Source organism: Nycticebus coucang, chromosome 7 (assembly GCF_027406575.1).
Source record: "Nycticebus coucang isolate mNycCou1 chromosome 7, mNycCou1.pri, whole genome shotgun sequence".
In the NCBI taxonomy this organism is placed as follows: domain Eukaryota; kingdom Metazoa; phylum Chordata; class Mammalia; order Primates; family Lorisidae; genus Nycticebus; species Nycticebus coucang.
The window spans coordinates 74,335,975-74,362,647 of record NC_069786.1 but is presented as its reverse complement, the minus strand read 5'-3'; the positions used below and the strand labels follow the sequence as shown (position 1 = coordinate 74,362,647).

Here is a 26,673-nt window from a genome sequence, read left to right as displayed (position 1 = left end):
CAAGTCAGCTCAGCTGTTCCCTGAACCGTCACAGTGTAGGTAATGGGGCTCCAGGCTCTCTCACAAGCACAGGGAAAGGAGCAGCCTCCCTTGCGTTTGGGTCCAGTTTGCCCATATAAGGGCCTCCCATCCTCTTTTCTTCCCCCTTTCTCTGGCCCTCTGGTGTATGGCCCGCAGGGACTGGGCTGAATGCTTCTGGGCTTTGGTCCTTTTCTCCCTGAGTGGGGCTTGCTCTTCTCAGATCCTTGTGCCCTGTCCCCACACATCAGGATTTCCCCTTCCACCACCCTCCTCTAGCCACCATTAGTTATCCTTCCACATCTCGCCCACCTCCAACCCACCCTCCATACAATCAGAGTCATGTTCCCATGCAACGGGGATCTGTTTATGCAAGTTCAAGAACAGATAACACTGCATACTATACCAAGGGAATACATGCCACAGAAGTCAGAGTGGTGGTCACCTCTGCGGTGGGCCGTGTAACTGAGGAGGGACAGAAAAGGTGCTCCCAAGGTCACACTGAGCCTGTGGGTCAGTGGGTAGGGCACCAGCCCCATATACCAAGGGTGGTGGGTTCAAACCTGGCCCCAGCCAAACTGCAACATAAAAATAGCCAGGCATTTCGGTGGGTGCCTGTAGTCCCAGCTACTTGGGAGGCCGAGGCAAGAGAATTGCATAGGTCCAGGAGTTGGAGGTTGCTGTGAGATGTGTGACGCCACGGCACTCTACTGAGGGCAATACAGTGAGACTGTCTCTACAAAATATAAAGTAAAATAAAGTTCTTTCTCAACCTGGATACCTGACTTCTTCCCAGCTCTTCTGCTCCATTTCTGCTGCCCCCTTGTGTGCTCAGGCCTGTATGCCAAGGCGGGATACTTCCACCTGTTGCCCCTGCTCCACCCTTTGGCCTAGATGGTTCTTTTCGTTTTCTGGGTCTCAGCCTAAAGACTGACTCACTCCTCAGAGAGGCTGTCCGTAACCAACCTTCCTGCCCCTTCCCTATACTCCTCCCACTCCTCTCATTTTTCTCAGAATTTTGCAACTTGACTTTGTGCAGTTATTTCAATGTGTTTGCTTATTTAGACTTTGCACAGTTCTTGGTACAAATTAAGTTCTCAATAGATTGAGTCAGTGACCGATTCACATACACTGCACTGGAAGCTGTACTGATGCTATTCCCTGACTTCCTCAAAGCTAATCTGATCTCTGTGGCGCAGACAGTCTTACTTTCATCCGTGGTGACTAGTCATCCCATGGCCCTAGACAGTTTGACAGTGGCCCAAGATAGGTCTCTCCTTTCTCCTTTTACTCCAGAGGGAGCTCCCAGCAGCTGTGCTGCTTCAAACCGAAGTGCTCCTTGGTGTTCCCGCACCAGTGCAAATAAGCTATGTCTCTGTCTCTCAAAGTATAATGGTAGCCCAGTTGATTATGCAAAAACCATGGGGGAAAAGTGATAGAAAATAAGCCTATATAAATATTTAATAACGTGCTACTCAGAAGTATGGCCTTAAATGAAATCAAATGACTAATAGTTTCCGATATATAAATTATAGATCCAAATAACCATTGGCACATATTATAGTTGATTTTGAAATAGCAAGAACCATCTAAGTTGTTCAATTAGCCCAGGAGAATGTTATGTTCCTTTCTGTTCTTATTAGCAAACAAGAAAAGCAAGTAAGCAAGGAGTTCATTAGAAAAGCATTCGTGAAGCATTAATACATTTAATAACCTACATGATTAAGAAAAACAGCCTCACTTTAAAATAGAAAGAGGGCAGTAATGCAATCGGGGGAACGGAACACTTATTTTGAAACAGTTATAAATTATAGTCCAATATGCATATGTATAGAGTCATGCTGAATCACGCAAATAATTAATCATAAAGGCCTTTTAAATATGTGTAAATGGCTGAGATCCTCCATAAAAGACTACTAAAAACTTAGACCAATCAGAAGAATCATTACCATATGCAACTTTTTCCAAAAGAAATAGGCTATTTCTTTCACCTTAAGGACACTGAAATGATTGAAGTTAATAACAATGTTTTCTGGAAGTTATATAACAGAAATAAGGAGATTATGTCTTCTTACAATTTTCTTCTATAGGTATCAGAATATATTTATTCAAAGCAATACTATTTAATGATAATATCCTATATGTACTATGCGTGTTAAATGTAAATAACATTTAATAATCATATGCTATCACCTCACTTATTGGAAGACTCTATCTACCAAACACAGCTATTTGAAAGACAGAAGAGATTAAGAAAATAAGCACAAGTCCAATACACCACAAAATTCCTGTACTAGAGTTCAGACATTGGACTCATTTGCTCTGATTTTATGCACAACTCACAATGTAATTGCCCCAGCCGTTGTGATACCCCTTAGTGGCCATCACCAGTTACTTCTGGCTCTCTCCCATCTGAGCCTGCAGTGGTACTGCCTTCCTCCCTTCCTTGAAATCAGAGAGAGCTCCGTAGCTTGCTTTGGCTGGTGAAATGTGACTGAAAAATGCACATATTTCTCAACTTTTCCTGATGAGGAAACTGAGACTTAGCTTAGGTACTTAGGACAAAGATGCAGGACTAGTGAAACCAGGAATGTGAGCTCAACAGTCTGACAGCAGAGCCTCTATGCTCAAGACCAAGCTATACTGCCCCCTAGTGTTGCCACACAAAGCAGTGACATATTAAGAAAACAAAATTTCATCAAATGAACAGAAATGGCCCGTCTTAAGAATTGCTGTAGATAACCGATAAAGCAGGTCATCCATATAAACAAATTCAAGTACTATTACTGACCCCTGTAGAGGGGGAGACAAGACAGCAAGGTGAATGATATGATGGGCCCCCCAGACTTCCTTGTTCCGTAGGCCTGGCTTTCCTCCCAGCCCCCTTGCAACCCCTGTCTTTGCATCCCTTCTCAGATTACGTATAACAGATACAGCCCTAGAATACATAGGAATTTAAAAGCCAAGATGAGAATACAAATGTGCCCAGAATTTGCAGATATTTTAAAAGGCTTTGAATTTCTATATTGTTTCATGTGCTTAGGGATTCAGGCCGATATTACCTAGATTTTGAAAGATAAGCAATCTTCAGTTGATGCCTAATTACAAAAATCTGGATGGCTTAGGGTGGCAAGTCCCAGCTCAAAGTCAATGGTGTTTTATTTATTTATTGCTTTTTAACCCCTATCTGACAGCTTAGTGGCTTAAAACACACAGTGATTTTGCTTGTGGTCTTCTGAGTCAGGAATTCCCAAAGAGCTAAGATGGTTGGTACATCCATGAGTGCCATTTTTCCAACCTCACGTGCTTACTTCATGTCTTTGTGTCACATTTTGGCAATTTTGTCATAGTGACCAGTGATCTTTGATGTTACTATTGTAATTGTTTTGTGGCAGCACAAACTGTCCCCATGTAAGATGGCAAACTTAACTGATAAATGTTGTATGTATGACTCTTCCAATGACTTGCTGTTCCCCCATCTCTGTCCCTTTCCGTAGGCTTCTCTATTCCCTGAGACACAACAACATTGAAATTCGGTCAACTAATAACCCTAATTTAATGGTCTCTAAATGTTCAAATGGAAGGAAGACTCACACATCTCCTGCTTTAAATCAGAAGTTACAAATAATTAAGCTTCGTGAGGAAGGCATGTTGAAAGCTCAGCCTCTTGTGTCAAACAATTAGCCAAGTTGTGAATGCAAAGGGCAAGTTCTTGAAAGAAATTTAAAGTGCTACTTCAGTGAACACACCAATGATAAGAAAGTGAAACAACCTTGTTGTTGAAATGCAGACAGTTTTAGTGGGAGCAAGTCTGAGTAAGAGCAAGATCCCATCTCTAATGAAGGATCATTGAGCAAGCCTGAGCAAGAGCAAGATCCCATCTCTAAAAATAGAGAAAAAAAATTATCTGGATGTTGTGGTGGGCACCTGTTGGCCCAGGTACTTGGAAGGCTGAGACAGGAGGATCACTTACACCCAGGAGTTTGAGGTTGCTGTGAGCTAGGCTGATGCCATAGCACTCTAGCCTGGGTTACAGTGAAGCTATCTCAAAAAAAAAAATAAATAAAAAAGTGCCGTAAAATGAGAGTTGCACTGAATGAGGTTTATTAAGCCAATATTTTGGAGACGCATCCAGGAAAAAACACAAACTGCAGACAAACCTCTGGTAGTTTTTCCAAAGGAGAAGATGAAACCCTCAGCACTTTAAAGGTATACAGAGAGAAGGAAGAAGATGGGGTGGAGTGATCAGCTAAAGTGGTTACATGCTTGTGAGGCCCAGGAAATGTATATTTTACATAAAACAGGGGCAATGTTAGAAGGGGAAAGAAAGCATCGGTTATGTAGATATCACTAAGTAGGTGGAAGAAAGTCTGGTTCTGTCTTGTCTCCTGTTACCTAGAAAGATAAACTCATCATTCATTTTAGTGTGGAATAAGATTTTGGTTTTAGGTGCTAGACTTAGGTACAGTTTGCATGTCCTTGCTTATAGGAGGTTAGGCGCCTGTGGCTCAGTGAGTAGGGCACCGGCCCCATATGCCGAGGGTGGCGGGTTCAAACCCAGCCCCGGCCAAACTGCAACAAAAAAATAGCCGGGCGTTGTGGCGGGCGCCTGTAGTCCCAGCTACTCAGGAGGCTGAGGCAAGAGAATCACGTAAGCCCAAGAGTTAGAGGTTGCTGTGAGCCGTGTGACGCCACAGCACTCTACCTGAGGGCGGTACAGTGAGACCCTGTCTCTACAAAAAAAAAAAAGGAATTTCCTTAATGAATGATCTGTGGGGCCAGTTCTTCACAGGTACCTGAGGCTTTTATCTCTCTTTTGCATAAGAAATTAGAAGATGGGCTTGAGACTTTGCTTTTCTTTTTACATTCTTTAAGAAATACATTTTGTAAGGCAATAGCTTCCAAACATAGTAATTTCTCTGAAGGATCAGAGGATCTGGGAAAACTTAATAGAAAACCTTCTGCAAAGGAATCACCATTCTAGATGCCATTAAGAATATTTGTGATTCATGGAAAGAGCTCCAAATATCAACATTGACAGAAGTTTGGAAGAAGTTGATTCCAACCCCCATGGCGACTTTGAAGAGTTTAAGGTTTCAGTGGAGAAAGTCACTGAGGTTGAGGTGGAAATAGCCAGAGATTTAGAATTTGAAGTGGAGCTTGGAGGTGTGACTGAATTTCTGCAATCTCATGATAAAACTTTAATGGGTGTGGAGTTGCTTCTTATGGATGAGCAAAAAAATTGGTTTCTTAAGGTGGGATCTACTTCTGATGAAGAAGCTGTGGACACTGTTTAAAAGACAACAAGGGATACAGAACAATACATCAGGCTGGGCACAGTGACTTACACATGTAATCCTAGCACTCTGGGAGGCCAAGGTGGATAGACTGCTTGAGTTCAGTAGTTTGAGACCAGCCTGAGCAACAGAAAAACTCTGTCTCTACTAAAAATAAAAAAATTAGCCAGGCATGGTGGCATGCACATGTAGTCCCAGCTATGCAGGAGGCCGAGGCAGGAGGGTCAAGGCCAGGATTTTGAGGTTGCTGTGATGCCCTGTTGAGCTATGATGACGCCATAGGACTGACTCTACTGGGGGAGGCAGAGAGAGATTCTGTCTCAAAACAAAAAAAGAATAGTATACAACTTAGTTGATGCAGCAGTGGCAGGGTTTGAGAGGATCGACTCTTAAGTTTTGAGAGAAGTTCTTCTGTGGATAAAATGCTATCAAACAGTATTGCATGCTATAGAGAAATCTTTTATGAAAAGTAAAGTCAATCAATGGCAAAACATCATGTTGTCTTATTGTGTGAAATTATCACAACTAAGCCAACCATCAGCAACCACCAACCTGATCAGTCAGCAGCCATCAACATCAAGGCAAGACTTTTCACCAGCACAAAGATTACAACTTCTGAAAAGCTCAAATGATAGTATTGTTTAAAGCAATAGAGCATTTTTAAATTACAATATGTACTTTTTAAAAGATACAATGCTGTTGCACACCCAATACACTACAGTGTACTGTAAACACAACTTTTATATGCACTGCACTGGGAAACCAAATAAAATGTTGTGATTTGCTTTATTTCCATATTCACCTTACTGAGGTGGTCTGAAACTGAACCACAATAGCTCTGAAGTATGCCTGTATTTTATTTATTACCCCAGTTTCAACAGGGTAATAAATAAAAAATACAGGCATGCCTCAGAAGTCATTTATTTTACCTTAAATTCAAAAAGTTTAAGTCCTTCTTAGATTTTTAAAAAATATTTTTATGACAGATACATTCTGAAGCTCATGATAAAAAATCATAGCAAACACAGTTATCTCAAGTATTTTTTGAACATTTCATTTTCTTATATAACATTTTCTTTAATATTTGTCAAGAGTAACTGATGATTTCTCAGTTTCGACACATCTGTTCAGTTACCCTGTCTTTGAAACCTGTTACCATGTTGTTAAGAAATCCTGCAGCACGATTCTTCACATAGGTAGGTGACACTTCTGTCAGGGCATTCCAAGTAAATTGGCTTTTCGTTCCTTTTCATTTCGTTTCACCTTCTTGGAGGACTACCACTGATCGAAAGCTTCTTTGTTTCTTTGGAGCTCATCAATATAAATTATTTGGCATTTTACTTCAGGTCAGCTGAACCTAACTAAACCTAAGTTTAGTTTCCAAGTATCACGGCGTGCCACTTTGCCACCAGAACCATAAACATATCAGTAAATATTCATTCAGCCCTTCTCTGCCAAGACAGCCAGTCTGGGTCCTGAGTAGTGTCTTTGTTCCTCTTCATCCTTAAGTGGTTCTTTGCATTTGTATTCCTCTCAGTCAGTGTCTGTAATGGTCCATATCTCATTTCAGGAGCCAATGGCTGCCCAGAGCCACAGTAAATTAACATTCAAGATAATTGGCGTGAGGGATCTGCCCTCCCCCACTCGGGTAAGCTTCTGGGACAGCAAGAGGAGCATTTGGCTCTGGTCTTGAACTGCATGTAAGGAAGGGGCAAGGCTCAATCCAGTAGTCCTGGCTCCTAGCTCTGCCCGTTGTTTTTCTTTGGGAATACAGCAAATTGTCTTTTCCTGCTGTGCAAACTCAACACAAATCATGACTTCTTTCCTGTCTTTCATGGGTCTAATGATTTCTTTATCTTGCTTTTTTGTGTTTTGCTAGGAGCAAGTAATCCAAAAGCTAACTGAAGACAGTAAGGGATTTTCAAATAGTGGTTTATTTCAGAAACTGTAAAGATTTCTTAAGTCAGAACTCACTAATGAAACTCAATTAAAGTATTTTCTAATTTAATATCAACACAAAAGATAAATCTATCTGGGATAGAAATTTTCTTGTGCAAGTTTAAGTTTCATAACTTAAACTTTCTGTGGATCAACTATTTACTTTTGTAGATAAGCTTTATACATATTTTATTTAGCTGTCAGAAAAATTAACTAGTGTGTATGTTATGGCTAAACTTTCATAACCTTACGATGTTTCTTATAGAGAAAGATAGTGTATGTATATGTATGTATATATGTGATATATATAAATAAATCATCTTTTACAAATGCCTGTTGTGTTAAAACTATTACAATGCATTCAATTAAAGCTTTTTTACTTGATCAGATATTATTTTCCAAAAATGTATGGCATTCCTAGATACTTGCTGTGAAATATGTATCTTAGGAAATTCAAATAGCTTATAAAATTAATGTAGTCTGGAATTGTGAAGGAAACTTTAACTTATCCAGGAAGGTTTGACAATAGTAATTTTAAAAATGTAATTCTTTAATTTGTTTAGTTTTATTTTATTCTCAACTACACAAATTGGCCAGATTTCTACACAAATTGGCCACATTATTTGTGTGTGTGTATATATATATATATATATATCTCAACCAAAAATATTTTTATGACAGATATATTCCAAAGCTCATGATAAAAGATCACACCAAACACAGTTATCAAAGTACTTTTGAACATTTCCTTCTATTATGCAGCAGTTTCTTATATTTGGCAATAGAAACTGATGATTTCTTGTGCCGTATTTTATTTTTATATATATATGTGTGCATGTACATATATATATATATATATATATATAAACATCAATGATTCTCCTTTGAAGACTGCGGTAAAAGTTATTAGAAATTACCTTTGTTATGGTTGCTTCAGTGGCATCCATAGATTTGTCACGGATCTTAGGCTAATGAAGTTATGTGGCTCTATTAGTTTGCTAGGGCTGCCATACAGTTCTGGAGGCTGGAAATCCAAAATCCAGACATGGGCAGGATTGGTTTCTTCTGAGGCCTCATTCTTGGCCTGCAGATGACCACCTCTGGCTGTGTTCTCACATGTTCATCCCTGAGTCTGTATGTGCCTGTGTCCCAATCTTCTCTTCTCATAAGGACACTGGTCATCTTGGATTACAGCCCAGCCATGTAACCTCATTTTACCTTGTGTATCTCCTTAAAGAACCTATCTTCAAACACAATTATATTCTGAGGTCCTAGGGATTAGGAATTGAATAAATGAGTTGGGCGGGGGGGACACAATTCAGCTCATAAAAGTAGCATTGCTGAAAATGTTTCAGATTTAAGACATTTGATAACCTTGGAGATAAAATATTATGGTTCTGTGTATCAAACCTCAAACACAAAAGCTAAGCTGGAACAACTGGGCACCACCGCCTTCCTGAGTGCATTCCAGGAAACCCTTTAGGGGCAAACAGTGGAACTTCTTGGAAGGAGAAAATCAGAGTATTCTTAAAGCAAGACTCAGTGGTTCCCTTGTCTTAAGGAATCCTGCTCCTCTGCTTTGTTGGTTTTTCTAAAGATTCTTAAATGGGACAGTGCTACCACCCTCTAAGATTATAGTCTACCAAAGGGGCCCACTCCTGCAAAACTATCTTCCTGCCCATCCACATGAGAATATACTCTTTTGGGAGAAGGTGGTTAAAAGATTTTTTAGGTAGGCCACTCCTCTGCCTCCTTTAATGTATTCAAATTCATTTAATGAGTTCTACAAAAAGGAAACAGGAACTTTCTAAACAAGAAGATTCAAAAGCTAAGACCAAAAGCTTCCTTATCATTAACTTTGTCAAATTAGGTAGAACAAATAGTAATAAATTCCTGTGTCCTTAATAGATTAGCCAGTAAAGAGGCTGACAATCTCAAAATGAAATCCAAAAGAGCTTTGACTCCAAATTGTGACCCAGAAAATAGCCAAGACATTTATTTCATTAAAGTCTTAAACTATTTACAAATTTAATTTTAGATGTCTCATAGACCTAAACATAAAATATAAAACTATAAAGTTTCTAAAGACAGCATAAGATAAATATATATATTCATAACTTTGGGATAAGAAAAATATTTCTTAGAATGGATATGTGAAACAATAACAATATGTCTACATGTGTGAGCAGACACTGAAGTATTATCAATATGTCTTCTATATGTCTTTTATTATAATAAAAATAATTTACAAATTATCTTTCATCAAAATTTAAAACTTCTGTTCATTAAAAGACACTAGTCATAGACTGGAAGGTAATATTTACAAAACATATATAGACAGGAGACTTGAATCCAAAATATACAAAGAACTTCTACAACCCCAAAACAAACAAAAGAAACAACTCTAATTTTAATTGAGCAAAAAGTCTTAATCTGTAATAATTGTCTGTTTCACTGATTCAAACAGTTTCAATTTAGTGGAGTTAATAGCTATTAAAAAAAATAAATAAAGGAAGTAGGAAGAGTTGATTTAGTCTGGAGGTGTAGGGACAGGGGACAGTGTGCTTTGCATACTAAAAGCCTGGCTATGTGCCACCTGGTGGCAGAGATGTTTGAATTGCAGCTTGAGTTTTTGTGGGATTTTGTTAAAGGTAAAGATAAATCTTGCAGATTGCATCTGCAAAAATGAATTTGTAAACAGCAAGAAATTCTAGTAAGATGACAGCCAAATTAAGTTTTACCACAGTAAAACCAAACCAAAGGAAGAAAATCCATTCAATTATTTTTGCATTGAAAATACCAATTGATATTAGGAGACAACGAAGATAATAATATAACACAATATCCTGCCAAACATTTATATGATAGGATTTTAATCGAATATTAGTACAATAAATATAAATTTGTTATTTGCGTGCCAGGTATTTGACAACTATTAGTACTGCATTTAATCTTTTTAAGAACTCTGTGAAATACCAGCTCACTCCATAGAATATCTCCATGGTCAACACTTCAGTGGAAAACCTCCTTATTTTTAATAACCAAACCTCATAGAACATACTTAACCTCTCAATACAACATTTGTGTCGATCCCCTCCCAAAGGTGAAAAAGCATTGAGAAAACTATAGAAAAAGAAGTGAAATCACTAAGAAAAAAGTCTACAATAGGGAAGATGTTACTTAACACAAAGAAATTTTTGTTAATGACTGTATTTTCAATATGTCTTCATTATTTGGGGGCCCAGGGTGAAGTTACAGTCCCTCTTGGACATGTCTTTCCCATGGTAGAGGGAAAAAGAAAGTTGGCAGAACTATGTTACTGCTCTTAAAGACACGGCTCAAAAGTGGCATTCATCATTTTCCCCCACATCCCATTGGCCTAGCAAGTTACATACTAAGACAGATGTCAATACAGCAAGGAAGTATAATCCTCTAACATAAAAGGTTCAATGGCTTCTGAAAATAATCCTCACGTTCAGTGGCTCATGACTATAATCCTCACACTCTGGGAGGCTGAGACAGGTAGATTGCTTGAGCTCAGGAGTTCAAGACCAACCTAAGCAAGAGCAAGACCCGTCTCTACTAAAAACAGAAAAATGATAGTCAGGCATTGTGGTGAGCGCCTATAGACCCAGCTACTTGGGAGGCTGAGGCAAGAGAATCGCTTAAGCCCAAGAGTTTGAGGTTGCTGTGAGCTGTGATGCCACAACACTCTACCAAGGGGAACATGCTGAGACTCTATCTCAAACAAACAAACAGAAAAACAGAAAAAGTAGCCAGGTATTGTGGTGGAACCTGTAGTCCCAGCCACTCAGAAGGCTGAGGTAAAAGGATCACTTGAGCCTAAGAGTTTGAGGTTGCTGTGAGCTATGATGATACCATGGCACTCTACTCAGGGCAACAGAGTGAGACTCTGTCTCAAAAAAAAAAAAAAAAAGTCCCAAATACATAGACTATAACCTTTCCTACATAATAAAAGCAAGCATGTGAGAATAATGAGGGAATAGAAGTTGAGTTGGCAATCTACAGCGTCTACTCACACATGTAGACGCTATGTACACTACCTTTTAATTTATTTTCAGAGCATTTCACAGGAAAAGTATTCACATCCTTTGGCAACTGTGGTCTTGAGTGACACCATGTCCATTTGATGAAATAACTGCCTATAGGAAAATCCTGGTGTAAAATAGCCTTTCGTGTAGGATCTAGGTCACAGACTCTTATTAGATATTATTTCTCATCGGACATTAAAATCCACTGTTACGTTGAGGTGATACACATGATCAAAGCTTACTTTTAGCCAGGAGAATTTCAGAAAATAGTCATGTCTAGTTATTAAGTTCTTTTCTTTTCTTCTGAATCAGGTGCTATCATACCATGCGACATGTTCAAAAGCTGAAGTTGACAAGTTTAAGGTAAGGAGAAGGAAATGGTTGCCCTATTACTGCATGAAGTTAAACTTCACCTGTGCTTCTAACCCTTTATCACTTGCCTCTGTAGAATTAATCTGGTCTTCTGGGAGTTAAGGAAATAGAACTGGGCAAAGGCATATTTGGATATTTCTGTTTTAGAGGGGAAGTGGGGATTATATATAACTGAGTAGCCCCTTCCTGATCATTTAAATGATTCAGTATTTCTTTTCGTTTGTTAAATAAGCAAGATGTCAGAAAAATATCTAGAACTTCCATTTGACCCTGCAATCCCATTACTAGGTATCTACCCAGAAGAACAAAAATCATTTTACCACAAAGACATTTGCACTCAAATGTTTATTGCAGCTCAATTCATAATAGCCAAGTTGTGAAAGTAACCTAAGTGCCCATCAACCCGTGAATGGATCAATGAACTGTGGTATATGTATACCATGGAATATTATGCAGCCATTAAAAAGATGGAGACTTTACATCTTTTACATTTACTGGATAGAGTTGAAATACATTCTTCTTAGTAAAGTATCACAAGAATGGAAAGATTAATATCCAATGTACTCTATACTAATATGAAATCAATATGTAAACAATTACATGTTCCTAAGACTAATAAAACACTATTATAGTCCAATTTGGGGGTAGAGGGAAGCGGGAGGGGAAAGAAGGGAGGACATATGGCAGAGGGAAGGAGGGCATGGGGGGGGATCTCACCTAATGTGCACATTGTGAGGGTGTATAACATGCCCCCTGGGTGAGGGACTCTTCTACAAATGGAACTTTGCCCTGGAAGTGAGAACAATATAACCTAAATATTGTACCCTCATATTAATTTGAATAAAGTTTTAAAAAACAATTAGTTATTAAGAAAACATAATATTTAATTATCTTATGGATTTTTATAAATTTGATTTAATGTATATACGTTTTATAAATATTTCTCCATCAAAAATATTTGAAGCTTTTTTTTTTTTGGTTTTTGGCCGGGGCTAGGTTTGAACCCACCACCTTCGGCATATGGGACCCGCACCCTACTCCTTGAGCCACAGGTGCCGCCCTGAAGCTTTTTAATTTTAATAAAGTTCAGTTACCTAGAAATCCCATTTATAGAAATACCCAATTCCTGCTAAGATGCTAATATTATGTCTACAGTAGTATAGTTTTACTTTTATTATAATTGTCATCACTGCTAAAAGAGGTAAGGGGTAGCTAGGCAAAAGAGAGCAAGGCTCATGGTGGACTAAATAAGACTTTAAGAGCTACTCATAGGACATGTTCAGAGCTCTAGCAGGCCAACCTTTCTAAAGGTTATTGACCGTGTTCAGATTCAATTCTTTGCTTAGAGTAAGGAAAACCCCATTGTCCTTGAATTTGTCAAGTTTTTGTATTGTTAGCTTACAAACATACTAAAATATGGAGTATTTAAATTTGAGAACAAAGAGTTATTTAATCGTAAAATTATCAAGATTATTAATTGATTTATTCCAGATTTTATACAGAACGATATTAACTAGAATTCTATCACAATGTAATTGAGATGTAGTAGAAAATTACAACCAAATGGCTTTTTTTCTTGACATATAAAGTAAATAAAACATTATCCTAATTGTAGTTGATGTCTGTTATAACTGCAGCAATAACATTAAAATGTAGTGTGCTTAAAATAATCTTGCACATAGACTTTGAAAAACATTTATTGAAATTTTAGGCTGAAATATGTACACTGGCAGTTCTCTAACACTGTAGCTAAATAACAGTAAATGAAAGCTTTGTTTTCACCAGTATATATGGCAGATTATGTTTATATTCAAATATATTGTAACCTTTGCTACTTGCAGTATTTAACAGAGATGGTAAAAAAATAATTAAATGTATGCAGTGATTCAAAATCTAGAATCAGAGTTATCTATGAGATTTCATGAGTTAAAGGATGGCTGAGCCCCAGTGTATCGGATTATACCCAGCTGGGATCAGGCTAGTAATCTGTGATTCAGAGATGAAGCCAGAGTTTAGGAAAATACTGATTTTATCATTTAGTGCTGAAAAGATCTATATGTCAAATACTGCATATATGTCTATGACAGACTTTAGTTGAAACCCACATCTGAGATGCAGAATTGTCTGGGAGACCAGTGAGTTGTGGTTATTTGCATGAGACTAAGAGTCCTCCTGAGACAAGAATTCTTCCTAATGGAAAATAAGGCCATAGGCCTCTGTATCCTGATTTCAAGTTCAACATAGGGTTTGTACCGTGGACTTATCCCTTACCTCAGCCCCCCATGGAGTCATGATCTCAGCTGAGAACATGAGTGTACACAAAAAGCACGGACTTCAGTATGGTTCAGGGCATTAAATACCCCCAATAGCACAAAGAGTTCATAGTGTCAACAACACAAAACAGAAAGCAAGAGCTCAGGGGAAAGAGGTATCACTGCGGACTAAAGGCAAGGCCCCTTCCTACCATACGCCTAGCAGAGGCTAGAGGAATCAATATAGGTTGAGTGGTCACATTTTAAAGACAGATAAGGTGTACCCCTGTGGATTCCCAGAAATAAATAGGAGAGACGGAGAACCTATTATTGGAGACTGTGATATGTACTATTATCTGGTCTTAATTTGCTGCCATTTGTACTAGTAGGTAGTGGAGCCCGAAAGAAGAGAGATTTCATACAAGATAAACCTGCATTGAATCCTTAATAATCGTTAGTGTCAGGCTGATACACCTCACATCTTGCCTTCCTATCTTGCATCCCTTCATGTTTTGGATTGTTTTTCCCCAATTCTAGGATGCTAGGGTGCGAGTGGGGGTGTGGGAATGTTTTTTTTTTGTTTTGTTTTGTTCTGATAACCCTATTTCCTCTGTTGCGAAAAATCTCCTTGAGGGGCATGCAGAGGTGAGTGAGTGAAGGGGAATACAGTGTAAAAACATTTCTAGAAGTGTCCCTGGACTGTCCAACCAGGATATGTAGACAAAACAACATATAATTGTTCATCCAAGAATGTCAGAATTCAGGCTTATTTTTCCTATTGCAGGTATAATATTTATACCTTGGGAAATAGTCCTTTTTGTAGGGCCACCTATATTTCTGTCACAAAAAGATAACCGAACTTCCTAGAACTAGTGAACTAACTGTTTTTAAAAGTCTGGATCATATTACAGTATTAACAACTTACCCTTTATAGATCGATTGCCCTGTGCATCTAATGAGGAAACCAAGGATCTAAAAAAAAAAAAAGAATGGTTTTTAATCATCATTAACATTTACTGATCTTCTATGAACTTGAAATAAGAAAGTTTATTTAGAAAATTTGTGCAGACTTTAGTGCCTGTTTATATCTCTTCAGCCCTGTGCTAACAGGAATAATGTATAAAGACCATATTGACAATTACATCTCCTGGAAGATGGCTGGTTTAAAGGGTTTTAATAACCTGAAGATGCCAGCTGGATAACGTAAGAGAATGAGTTTAGTACAACAATTATATGCTCCTGTAATTTTATGTACTTTCCTTAGATTCCAATGCAGTGGACAGACCAAACAATTATCACTATATATTGCCAGTTTGCCGATTAAAATCAACTCCTGGACGTTCTTGTGGTATATGGCCACCTTTTACCATCTCTTCTTTCAATTCAGAACTACATGGATTACGGCTGCAATTGGAGATGAACTCTTTTACAGCGCTGTGACTGCCTCAGAAATTAAACCCCAATAACTCATGCTGGGTGTCCAGGTTTGGACTACCTCTTAGATATTTCAAGTTTTCAATGTTAATGCCTAGGCCCCAAATTAATATTCTGGTAAAGTAAATAAAATAAAGTACCAAAGATAGGCACTCTTTGTAGCATTTACAGAGCAAAATAAGAATGGCTGCATCGAAAATAGGATCTCATGGAGTGCTCTGCAGACCGAGTGATGGGATGTGATTTACTGGGCTTTTAAAATAATAATAGCAATTTAGACTTGACAAGATATTTTGATCCATGAAATAGTCTGATGTATATAATAAGAGCTTCAGCCCTCAGGATACCCTTACAGTCATGCTAGTAGATGGGTCTGCCATTTGCCCTGCGTGAGGGCCTAGAACAGGCCAACGGGAGTAGAGGCTGCTTCCTCTCCTTGGTTGGCCAAGTGCATGGGATGTCTATCTAAGTAATTGCCCCTGGTGTGTACGTGGGGGGAAAGTTTGATCCTTTTCTTAACCGGCACAAAGGCACCACCTGTGCTAATCTATTTCCAAAGCTGTGGAAAAGTCCAATCCTTGCAGTAACCTCTCACAGAGGAAGAACCCACTATGTAGAGAGGGCGTAATGGTATGACATTTACCCAAACTCGGAGGCACAGAGAATGCCAAAGAGGGTGAGATTGAGTCTGCCCCTGTGGAGGGCTGCCCATGGCGGAGGCTGGGGAACTCAGGTACCACTCTGATCAGTAGGGGGCACCCTCCCACCCGGTGCACCCTCCCACCCCCGGCCTTCAGGGTGGGTGCCCCCACAGCCTCTGGAGAAGGGGGCATGGCCCAGGGACCCAAGATGCCAGAAAGGGAACAAGAACTTTGTCTTGTTTCTCTGCGGTCTCAGTTCTCATGGCCTTCCTGAAACACTACCCCGATATCTGCACAGCAGCTTTCCAGTTCAGCACCGCCTCTTTCTAAGATTGTTTAAAAGGTGAGTGTGCAGCAGGCAGCGTGAAAGGAAGTTGGGTACCGCCTTCTGCCTAAGCTATTCCATCTCCTCCCTGTCCCTGCCTCTTGAATTTAGAAGGTTGTTTTGACTTTAAATAGTATTTATGGCAAGTTTAATATCCAAGTTTTCTTTCTCTTTTTTTTTGATCATCAGGGAAAGTTATTGAACCTTCACCAGGAAATTGGCTGCAGAGGAAACAGCTGCCTCAGCACCTTGCAGGGCGGCTCTGCTCAGGAAGGGCTGACCAGCCTCCACCTGCTCTGCTCAGGACAGGGCCGTAAATATGTGGAGTGCTTTGTGTTCACATGGCTGGCTCTCTTTATGAATTGTGTCTTAATCAAATGCCAGATCAGAAAAGGGATGGTTGTACTTTGTCACTCTTGAATATGGAATACGCTGCGATGGCAGGTGAGGGGAACAGGGCTGCAGGCACAGGTGGCCTTTCCTCCTGCTGAGCTAAGCGGCTATAGATTGAGGACTCTTCAAGGACCCACCTGACCAAAATACATCCCGTGGTGACCCTGCCCTCCCCTCCCATCAACTTAAACAGCCACTATTTGTCACTTCTTTCCATTTGAAAACAAAGCAGGGACACTTTCCCCAGAAGGCCACTGGGAGCGTCTGCTTTCCCTGGTAGGAAGAATGGGCCTGGAGGCCTTCTCTCACCTCTATTCTCCACAGCCAGTTTACTGTGTTCCTGTGTTACACTTGAAGGAGCAGGGAGTCCAGGCCAGGCAGTGGAATGCAGAGCGCAAAGAAGCGCGTAGTGACAAACCCTGAGGGAGCAGGGAGCAGCATGCTGAGAGCCCTGACTCCTGAACTGTGAAGAGAATTGTAAAAGTTAGAGATGGCAGAAACTTCCAGAACGCTGGGGCATCTGGGACCTGATCATTCACCTTTCTTTCTGGTTTTCCTCATTTTCTTCTAATTAGAGCCATTGGTAACTATAGAAGTAGAACCTCAATGTTCTGGGCTCAGCTCAGCCATCGGCTGATGTTCCCTCTGCTGTTTGTCCCGTGTACACAGAAGCTACTACCTCCTGACTGTCCAGCCTCCCCACACTCACTCTCCACATGCACACCAGGGCTATAGTTGACAGTCATCGCTGAGCCCTCACTCCTTCTCAACCCCGGTGCTATACCATCCATTCTGCCTTCAGAAGGCCCCTTGCTCACACCCATCCACACCCCTGGCTGGTCCAGGTGCGCTTTCTCTCCCAGGTGGCAGGTCCACACTGTTCTTCTAGGAGGGCTCCCCACCTCCTCTGTCCTCTCCTATGGGGACAGGTGCACGCTGCTCTCCTAGGTGGGCTCCCTACCTCCTCTGTCCTCTCCCATAGGGACAGGTGCACGCTGCTCTCCTAGGTGGGCTCCCTACCTTCTCCATCCTCTCGCGTGGGGACAGGTGCACGCTGCTCTCCTAGGTGGGCTCCCTACCTCCTCTGTCCTCTCCCATGGGGACAGGTGCACGCTGCTCTCCTAGGAGGGCTCCCCGCCTCCTCCGTCCTCTCCCATGGGGACAGGTGTGCACTGCTCTCCTAGGTGAGCTCCCCACCTCCTCTCTTGACCCTGTCCCACATCCATCCTGTATATAGCTGCCAGATGAACAGATTAAGTCCTCAATTGGTGCCAGGTCCCAGATCACAAAGCTTAGCATCTTCCATAAGCCTCTAGATTCTGTCAATTCTAATTCTTTAATTGGACATTAAAGTACTCAGAAGCCTAACCTCCAATTCACTGTTCCACCTGTTTCCTGCCCACTCCTGCCCTTTCTTATCTTTGTTCCCATCTTTTTCCCTATGTCTGCAAATTCCAAGTCCTAACAATCAACCTGTCCCCTCTCAGTTGCTCCTCTCTCCAGGAAATCCTTCTAGCTGTCTTTTAGGCAAAATTATCTCATTTTCCATTCTTTCCACAATCATTATCAATTTCTATCTTGCAATATAAGTCTTGGTGCCCTGTCTAATCAAATGGTTAAACTAGAAGCATTTTTGGAAGATAATATTTTACTTACTCATTTTTGTAACCTTTCTATTACTTAAAGCCATGTCTTTTCACCTGAGTGCTGGAGAAATTTCATCCTTGTGAACAAATTCATTGAAATGTTTGTAATTTTTATGGCAGAGGAAATTATTATGCATGGGTAGGATTTTGAAGCAGGGATCTATGAAAATAGGAATGCCTGGAATTTTTTTCTCAGTTCTTGATTTATGTTGTTTAAAACCCTTTGCCTTAGTTCTTGGGTATTAGTTTCCCGGGATCTCTATATAGCCTAGACTATATGAAAATAAAAGGATTCGTATTTTTTGGGTTAGGGTATGTGCTGCCCCTTTCTCTTTGGAGCACTCTCTGATGACAATCTCTCTCTTCCCTGCTGTGGCCCTGAGTCACTTGCCTTTCATTATTAGCAGATTCAGCAATTTCTTTACTATTAAATATGATTGTTCGTTCCTGTATCTTGCTATTACCATCCTGCTGACTAAAATTTTTAGAACTTATTATTTTCTTGATGCTCAAGGTAACTTTCTAATACCACAATACTGTTTTATTTGTATTTTCTTTGGTATTTTGTATAGTCCTATATTCTGTCTCTCTTGCCTATTTTTGAAATCATGAGTTGACAGTTCCTCATATTTTTTTCTCAGATAAAAATGGATCTATCCACTGTCTTTAAAATGTGCATGAATCATGTTCTATGCTCACAAGACACTTCAGTAGAAAGTTAGACAATGTCTGACCAAAGTGTTTCCTCCAATCTCAGTAACCAGAGCTGCCTGTCAACACAGTCTACATAAGACCATGGACACGAGGCCAGAGCATGAGCAAACGTATGAACGGACAAAGCAGCAACCAGACCTTTGGGTTCATTTAAAACTTCTAGGCTTCAGATTTCCTTATCTACAAAACAAAGTTGTTTCCTGCCATAATTTTATGAGTCTATAAAATTTATCTTTAGTAGGGAAAGGGAAAATAAAACACAGAGAAACATAAATGTTGACAAAACATCTTGGGGATTTTATGATTCCTGAAAACTCAAAGTTTTGAGGAATTTGGGTGTGTGGTAGAAGGTGGCACAGCTTGATTTAATGACATACTATAGGTAATTTCCGAAGTGCCCCGGGACTATATTATAACTGAGGGGTTAACATAATCTCAGGAGAAAGATACATGATTCCATTGGGTAAGACAAGAGTCTTAATCTCATTAGTATAAAAACTGGACACTCAGGCTACCTATAAATGTTTAAATAATTCCGTCTTAAGTAATAAGAAACAGTTATATAGAAAAATGATTTCACATACATTATCTCACTTGAGTCTCGCAGAGTCTTGGTGAGGACAGGAATAGCCTCTCTCACTCCACGTATGAGGCACCTAAGAAGGAAAGAACCATCTGCTTGGGTTTTCCTCTCCCATGTTTTGTTCTGACCTTGAAGACAACACTGCTTTTCAAGTGGCTGAGTAGGAAAAGAGAAGCAAGACCATGGAATTTCATCTTGCAGTCATTTCTCTTGATTCCTCTATTATTATTGGAAGCTTTGCGGCATTTTGACACTTTTGAGGTCAAATAAGCACAAATGGTGATGATATCTGAGAAAAACAGAATTTTTGGTTGAACTTAACATAGACACTTAAAAAGACAATTAATGGCATTCTCTGGGCAGTAATATATAACGCTGTTTTCTTAGGAACTTTATTTTATACTGTGGTTGTGTTTTCCATGTGACTTCTTGCCCTGGGGTGTTAGACTGCTTAGAAACTTAAGGAAATTGGAAATAGCAAACATTATGGAGACATTGCATCATTCCTAGCAAGGGAGTATATGATCCATTATTCTGACATCTCACCTGTCATCCTTACAGTCTGATTGGCTATCTAGCTATATAGAAATCTCTCAACATCTGGAAAGCTCAAAGGAAAAAGAGCAGTCCCACTTTATTATCCGGTGCTCTCCAGGCCTGCCAAGTACCTTGTAAGAAAGATAACAAGGATATGAGATGGCCAACATCAATTTAATGATAAAGCACTTGTCAGAAGATAAAGTCTTATGTTTAAGGCATGAGAACTTATGAACTAGAGACTATTTGGGGGAAGATATGAAGTGAAGAATGTGAGACTGGGTTTACATTTGTGTATTTACAATTTGTGTATTTGCCATAGTGATACTTGCTATTAGGAATGTCATGGACTGTGCACATCTGAAAGGCAACAATTTTAAAATAAACTCAAGGTACATTTTTAAAGATTTTTCGATGTTTCTAGCTGTTCTGAATTAATTCTTGACACTGCCTCAATTTGTGCGAGAGTGTGTGTGGACATGTGCTTCAGCTTAAAGTGCTAATCATGGGATTTGGAGTTTCAGCTCTGGCTGTAGAAAAGAATCTCCAGGCAATGCATTGTCTTCAAAGAGACAAGCCAATGGAAAATCCATGAGAAAACAGGGTCTGAGATGAAGCACTTTGGCCACTGGGTGCCATCCTTGCTCCACGTAAGGATTTGCTGAGCCACATTTCTAGGAAAATGGTTAAAACCCCAAAGACAGTAATTTAAAAGTAATTTCGAGATATAATAATGTTTGTGTGTGCACATGACCTGGAATACGTTAGTGACACAGGCCGCGTATTCATTTGTCCAGGAGTGAGGTGGAAGGACTGGGGAACTCTCCCCTTTGGGTCAGCCTTAAGAACAAAGCCTGGGGAAGGCCCTGTATCCCAGTGAAGCGCATGGAGGGGCTGGGAATCGTCCACGAGGTGATGCAGTAGGTATCTGGGTATCCAGAGGTCAGTGCGTCAGAGGCCCCATTAATTATTTTTATTGTTGTGTGTAATTGCAGCATGCATGCAGCAGGGGGGACTTGACCCTGACTGTGTGTGTGGGCCGCACTCCACCCCTTCAAATGTGTTCCTTTCATCACCAGGACCAGAAGAGCCATTAAGCGCTCCTTGTTTTCCCTTTCCCCAGAACACTGCCCGATAGTGGAATGGTAAGGCTGTTTTGAGTGATTTTTACTTCCTTAGAAGCAATCCGTGGTGTTTACAAAGACACTACCTCAGCCAAGCATTAAAACGTCCGCAGTCAATGACACAGCGTCTGTGCATGACTGCAATCTCTCTGGATTTGATGCTCGTGTAAATAGAGCCAAGGAATTAAGCTCCACATTGTGGGCAAGAATAAGACTGTCGTGTAACTCAGGTTAATGTTTACATCCACAGCCTCAAACATTTGGTTGGGATTAAAAGGAATTAGACTGTGAACATGTAAGAATTTTAATAAAAAACGAAAATCAGTTATAGTCCCACTGTAACAGAAAACCCTAGAATCCTTTCTACAAGAGCTCATTGTAGAAGGGGATCTAAGCTCAAAACAGATTTTCTCTCATACCCCCGGGCTGGGGCAGCAGCAGCGGGCCTCGGAGTCAGCCCTGGCAGCTGTCCCTGAGCACTCCCTGTAATCAGATCCACACCAGGAGAGGAGGAAGTATGAGAAGGGCCAGTGAGAACTCAGGTTCAGGCTTTTCTCAGCCTAGCCAGGGATAAGAGGCTTAAATCCTATTCTGTTGTTAAGCGTCTACAGGTGGATGGACTTTAACATACATTTCCTGGGCTTACTGTAGGATAACATGACACCAATTATATACTTTCAAATATTGCTGTTCACTGAGAGTAATGCTGTTTCAGCGGCAGCGTTCGTGCTGATTCAAAGCGCTTCCACAGAGCTTCTCTCCCTGAGCATGCACAGTGAGCCTCTGCAGGAGGCGTCAGCAGCCACAGCCCGTTTACGCAACAGCCCACTAAGGCAATTTGGTAACATCAGTCCTGCTGCTGAGGCCCTTTCCTGGGATTCTCCTCCCCAGTCTATGTTCAGCCTGCTCAGTGTGACACTCACCTGGAAAATAAACATTTCATGAACATTTGCCAGCTGCCAGGTCTGTTTTTGCATCTTCTCTGTATTAACTCACTTTTCACAAAAACCAGGCTATTATTTTTAATTCTTTTACAGATGGTAAAACTGAGGCACAGAAAAATTCCCAGTTAATTACAGTGTGTAAATTAAGAAATCAAGATTGGGTTTGTACACTCAGTTTGTACCATTTCCTTTGAATGACTCGGGACTCCTCGTTTTAGATCCTTCTGGCCTTGGCTTGCGAGCCCTTGTATAATCTCAGCTTAGTTCCTTGATGTGAGTTCAGACTTCAGCATACAATGTCTGCTAACAGAATGCTCCTCTTGTTTGTTTGTATTTAAGGCTACGTAGTTTGTCATGTAATCCAGCCCCATTATTCAAGCAGGTGTATTTACTTAGCCGTCGGTATTCTAGAATTTGAACTTCAAGAAATAGGTTTGTAGGATCTAACAACACCCTTCCCTCCAGAGGGAAAATTTCAAACAATTTTTGTGCTGAATGATCTCATTCTTTTTGCTACTAGGTTCATTTTCCTAACATACATTATAACTCACCTTTGGCCTTTCTGGAGACAAAGGAGTTCTGTGTAAACTGAGCTTTGTGATTCCTGCAGGAGCAGGTGGCTGTCCTCACCACTGGACTTAAGTCTGTCAAACAACTCTGTAAAGCACTGAAGCTGGCTTTTTAGGAAGAACACTTTGTACTCTTCTCTGCAGTACCAACAGAAAAGACTTAGAATTCAGAAAAGAAGGGGGAGAGAGTGAGAGGCTTTCTGTGACATTGCTCCAATAGGAATTTAAAGAGAATTGCCCTACCTTTAAAGCCATAGAGAAATCTATGCTTCTGCCTAAAGTATCTTTTAAACCATCAGTGATCTCTTTGAAAATAGCTTTACTCTGGTTCTCTGAGGATTTGTAAGAGTAAAACCTGATTATTTGGACAACCCCCTCAAAGACGAAGGGTCCAAGTTATCCTAGTGTTAGGAATGTCTCCATCTGCCCTGGGCTGTGAGCAAGCTTCCACACAAGCTTCCACGCAAGCTTCTCTCTCCCTCTGAGTGGTAAGTTCATTTCTGAAGGCAGGGTTGAGGGTCCCAGATGGAAAATCTTCTTCCTCTCCATAATCAACAAAGTCACCATGCATAGGAAAAACAGATACCTTGGAACGTGTTCACCATGCGTGGGAGAGAAGGCTTTGTGTGTATAGAAAGACGTTGCCAAAGCATAGAGAATATTTTGTAAATATTTTGTAATATTTTGTAAGTAAAGGTACTTTAGCTACAACTTCCCATTTTCCCTGTGTATGGTGACCTCTGGGACACCAGGTAGTGTGCATACACCTAAAGTCTTCCTAAGTAGAATTACAAATGGCAGTGTAGTGTGCACCAAAAGGAAAGTGTGCCCCACTGAATAGGTTCCTGCAAAGCCCACCGCTGTCTGCAAGCCACCTGACGATTTGCAGGGCTGGCTGCCGTGACTCTGCACCTGGGCTGCCCCTTAGACCCGATGTGCAGAACCTCACGGTACTCACACTCGCTGCAGGCTGGGTTTCTTACAGAGTGTGAATGTGGCCTCTGTTAGAGCTGAGGCTTCACTTCTTTCAACAACCCTCTCTAGAAAGTTTCAGTTCGGAGACTCTCAGGGACATTTTCTGATCATTCCCCTTTGGTTCATGTGTCCATCTCCAAACCAACCAGCTGTGATGAGGAATGTGTTCATAGAATAATATGCCATTTCCCGGGTGAAAACATGTGATTGTAGTGAAAGAAGGACCAGTTTCCTTAGAAGAGAGAGGGGAGTCCAGCCAGAGAGTTGCATGGCTGTCCGTCACAGGTCTGGTGTATGGTAATTTCCATATATCCCTCACTGTGGCTGACAGACATCTCCCAGGGCACAGGGGAGATGGTCACAAGGGCCCCTTCATAACATGTAGACCCTGGGCAACCCCCACAAGTGGTTTCCCAAGTGATGTTGGCTAGATCACATTATTGAAAAGAATGTTCTATTATCTCCCTAAAGCCTTTCTCTTTCCACAGCTAAGTAGAAAGCAGGGGTGACCTCACGGATGGTCACCCTGATTTGGCTCTCAGGCTCACTCAAATATTATAAGACAAATAAAAATAACTTCTAGGGGCATGCCAATGAAATTGATCTCATAAATGATTATCTCAGCAGGTCATCTCAGATCAGAATCTTTCTCTTGTACTTGAACACTAGCGTCTCTGATATACAACCACAAAAGCCCCCTAAAACTGGATTGACCCAATCACCCACGGATTCCTTCTGGGTAGTCATTTCTTCAAGAATTAATTAGGACCTACTGGAAAATTAAGCAGATAAAATAGGCCTCACATCCCTATATCCAATGTTTGAAACTCATAGTAACATAACTCAATTCCTAATCTACTTCCTGGCCTCATTAGAATTCAATTAGTAGAAGGACATTCTTTCCTAGAGGCTCAATGGCAGATTTGTGTGTGAACAGTTAACCCGGTGTTAGCAAAAGCAGTAACTTGTATCCAAACAGTTCTCTCTGACTGCAAAGACTAATCCCAAAGCTGTTTAGACAGGACTGTGCTTATCCTCCCCCCAGGATGCAAATATTTTAAGTGGACAGAGTGAGATAAAAAGCAGCCAGTGCTGCCCCTGACACTGACCACATCCTGTGGCTGCCAGATTTTTGGACTTGAAGGTCAAGGGAGGAAGGTCAAGGAAGGAATGTTGGGAAGGAGACAAAGCAAATTTTAAAAGTTTTCCTTGACATTGTTGAAAACTATGTCCTAAATAAACAAATTTGGACTTTAAAATGTCTGAACACATATTCTACAAAAGGTATACAGAAATACCCACATATGTCTTGAACGGGAAGAACTGCTCATCAGACCATTAAAAGCAGGGTACGTGAGGGGGAGACAACCTTAAGTTGGGTGTTTTGTGGTTTTCTTCTGCGGTGTTTTCTGCCGTATTCTTAGGATGCCTGAACATAGACTTGGGGAGATTTATTTGTCTTCCAACAGGGTATGTTATAGTTGTCACTCAGCCTTGAAATAGTCTTTCTCTCCAGTGGAACATCAGGCCAGTCATATATTTGCTTAGCTATTCCCGCCTGTCACTCTTCTGCCAGCACTAATGCGTCAGCATTGCCAGGTATGCTCAGCCAGCCAATGGCAGGCCCTGAAGCTGCTGCCTTTGTGGGACTTGTTTTCAAAACGTTAGCAGTCACCCAGCAACAGGAAAAGGCATCTCGTTGGCTCTCTCATCAGCTGGAAAGGAGGAGGATCCAGATGGGCTCAGCTGTGAAGATCAAGATGAGGCATGGGGATGGGCAGATGTTTCAGACACAGGAGCTTCTCAGGGTCAAATGTGGTATTTTGTTTAAGTCTTGGATAAAGCATGATGTTTCATCCCCCAAATAAGAATCAAACGCAAGAAACTTCGGGGCAGGTAGTTTTAATCTGCAGTGTCATGGGATGCATAAAAGATACATGTGAGCCCTTGATCTTCTCTGCCCCGTGAAAGGCAGTGCTGCTTCGTGCAGGGCCTCCTTGGGAAGTGAATTAAGGCTTTTGTGTGGAAGCAGCTAAAGCTGTCTCTGCTAGAGGTAGGAAGCCATGTGTAGAAGTATGCCAAGTGCAAACTAAAACCCCAAAGTTACTTTATCAATATCTGATCTTGTGAGTTACCTTGCCCTCAGTTCTTCATTCTGCTTAACTGTTTAGGCTGAATTCCCCCCACCCGCACCCTAGAAAAGCACAGGAGCGAGCCAAGGAACAAGTCAAGGTCACCTGGGCCTCAGTAACAGATTGCAGTGCCATTTGTCTACTCTGAGTCCTTGTCCTTCACGTGGTCCTGTGCAATTCACAGAGAAAAATAAGGTTTTCCTCTTTCTGTGTTTACTCTCTCCTTGTTTCTATAGCACAGAAAATTAGCATTGACAGAACGTGTAGGTGAATCAAAGAGATTAGGGAATGCCCTGTAAGGAGTGTCCACTCTCAGTAAGGAAAAGCAATTAAACTCCAAAAGCCTCAATGCCAGGAACCCATGTGTATCCTGTCATCAGCTGGCGACCTCCTCTAATGCAGGGCCAGCAGTTTGACTAGGAAGAGCTCGCTCAGTATAAGCGTCCCTGCTGCTCACACAGCCTCTGTTGTTTGCGGCTGAGAGCAGCAAAATGCAAGAAGGTGCTGTCTGCTTTGCCACAAAGATAATCAGATCAGAAATTAGCCGTTATTAATGGTAATTATAATTAACAACAACAATACATTAACTTAGATCCAATAGTACTATTATATGCATGTTAACTGTCTAGACTCAAATTAACAAATTAGTGTGTGAATTTCATTTCTGCATGCCTTTAATGGGTTCAAATAATTCAACCTAGTCAAATTTGCCTAAGCTAGAACTACT

At 40.7% G+C, this 26,673-nt stretch overlaps 1 protein-coding gene across 1 annotated transcript in view; it reads left to right on the top strand.

Annotated features, from left to right (window-relative positions):
* PDE11A (phosphodiesterase 11A) overlaps positions 1–26,673 on the top strand; it is a 428,924-nt gene that overhangs the window by 273,503 nt on the left and 128,748 nt on the right. The window contains exon 10 of the mRNA XM_053597557.1: positions 11,618–11,668. Within this exon, the coding sequence (XP_053453532.1) occupies positions 11,618–11,668 (51 nt within the window). The remainder of the gene's footprint in view (positions 1–11,617; positions 11,669–26,673) is intronic.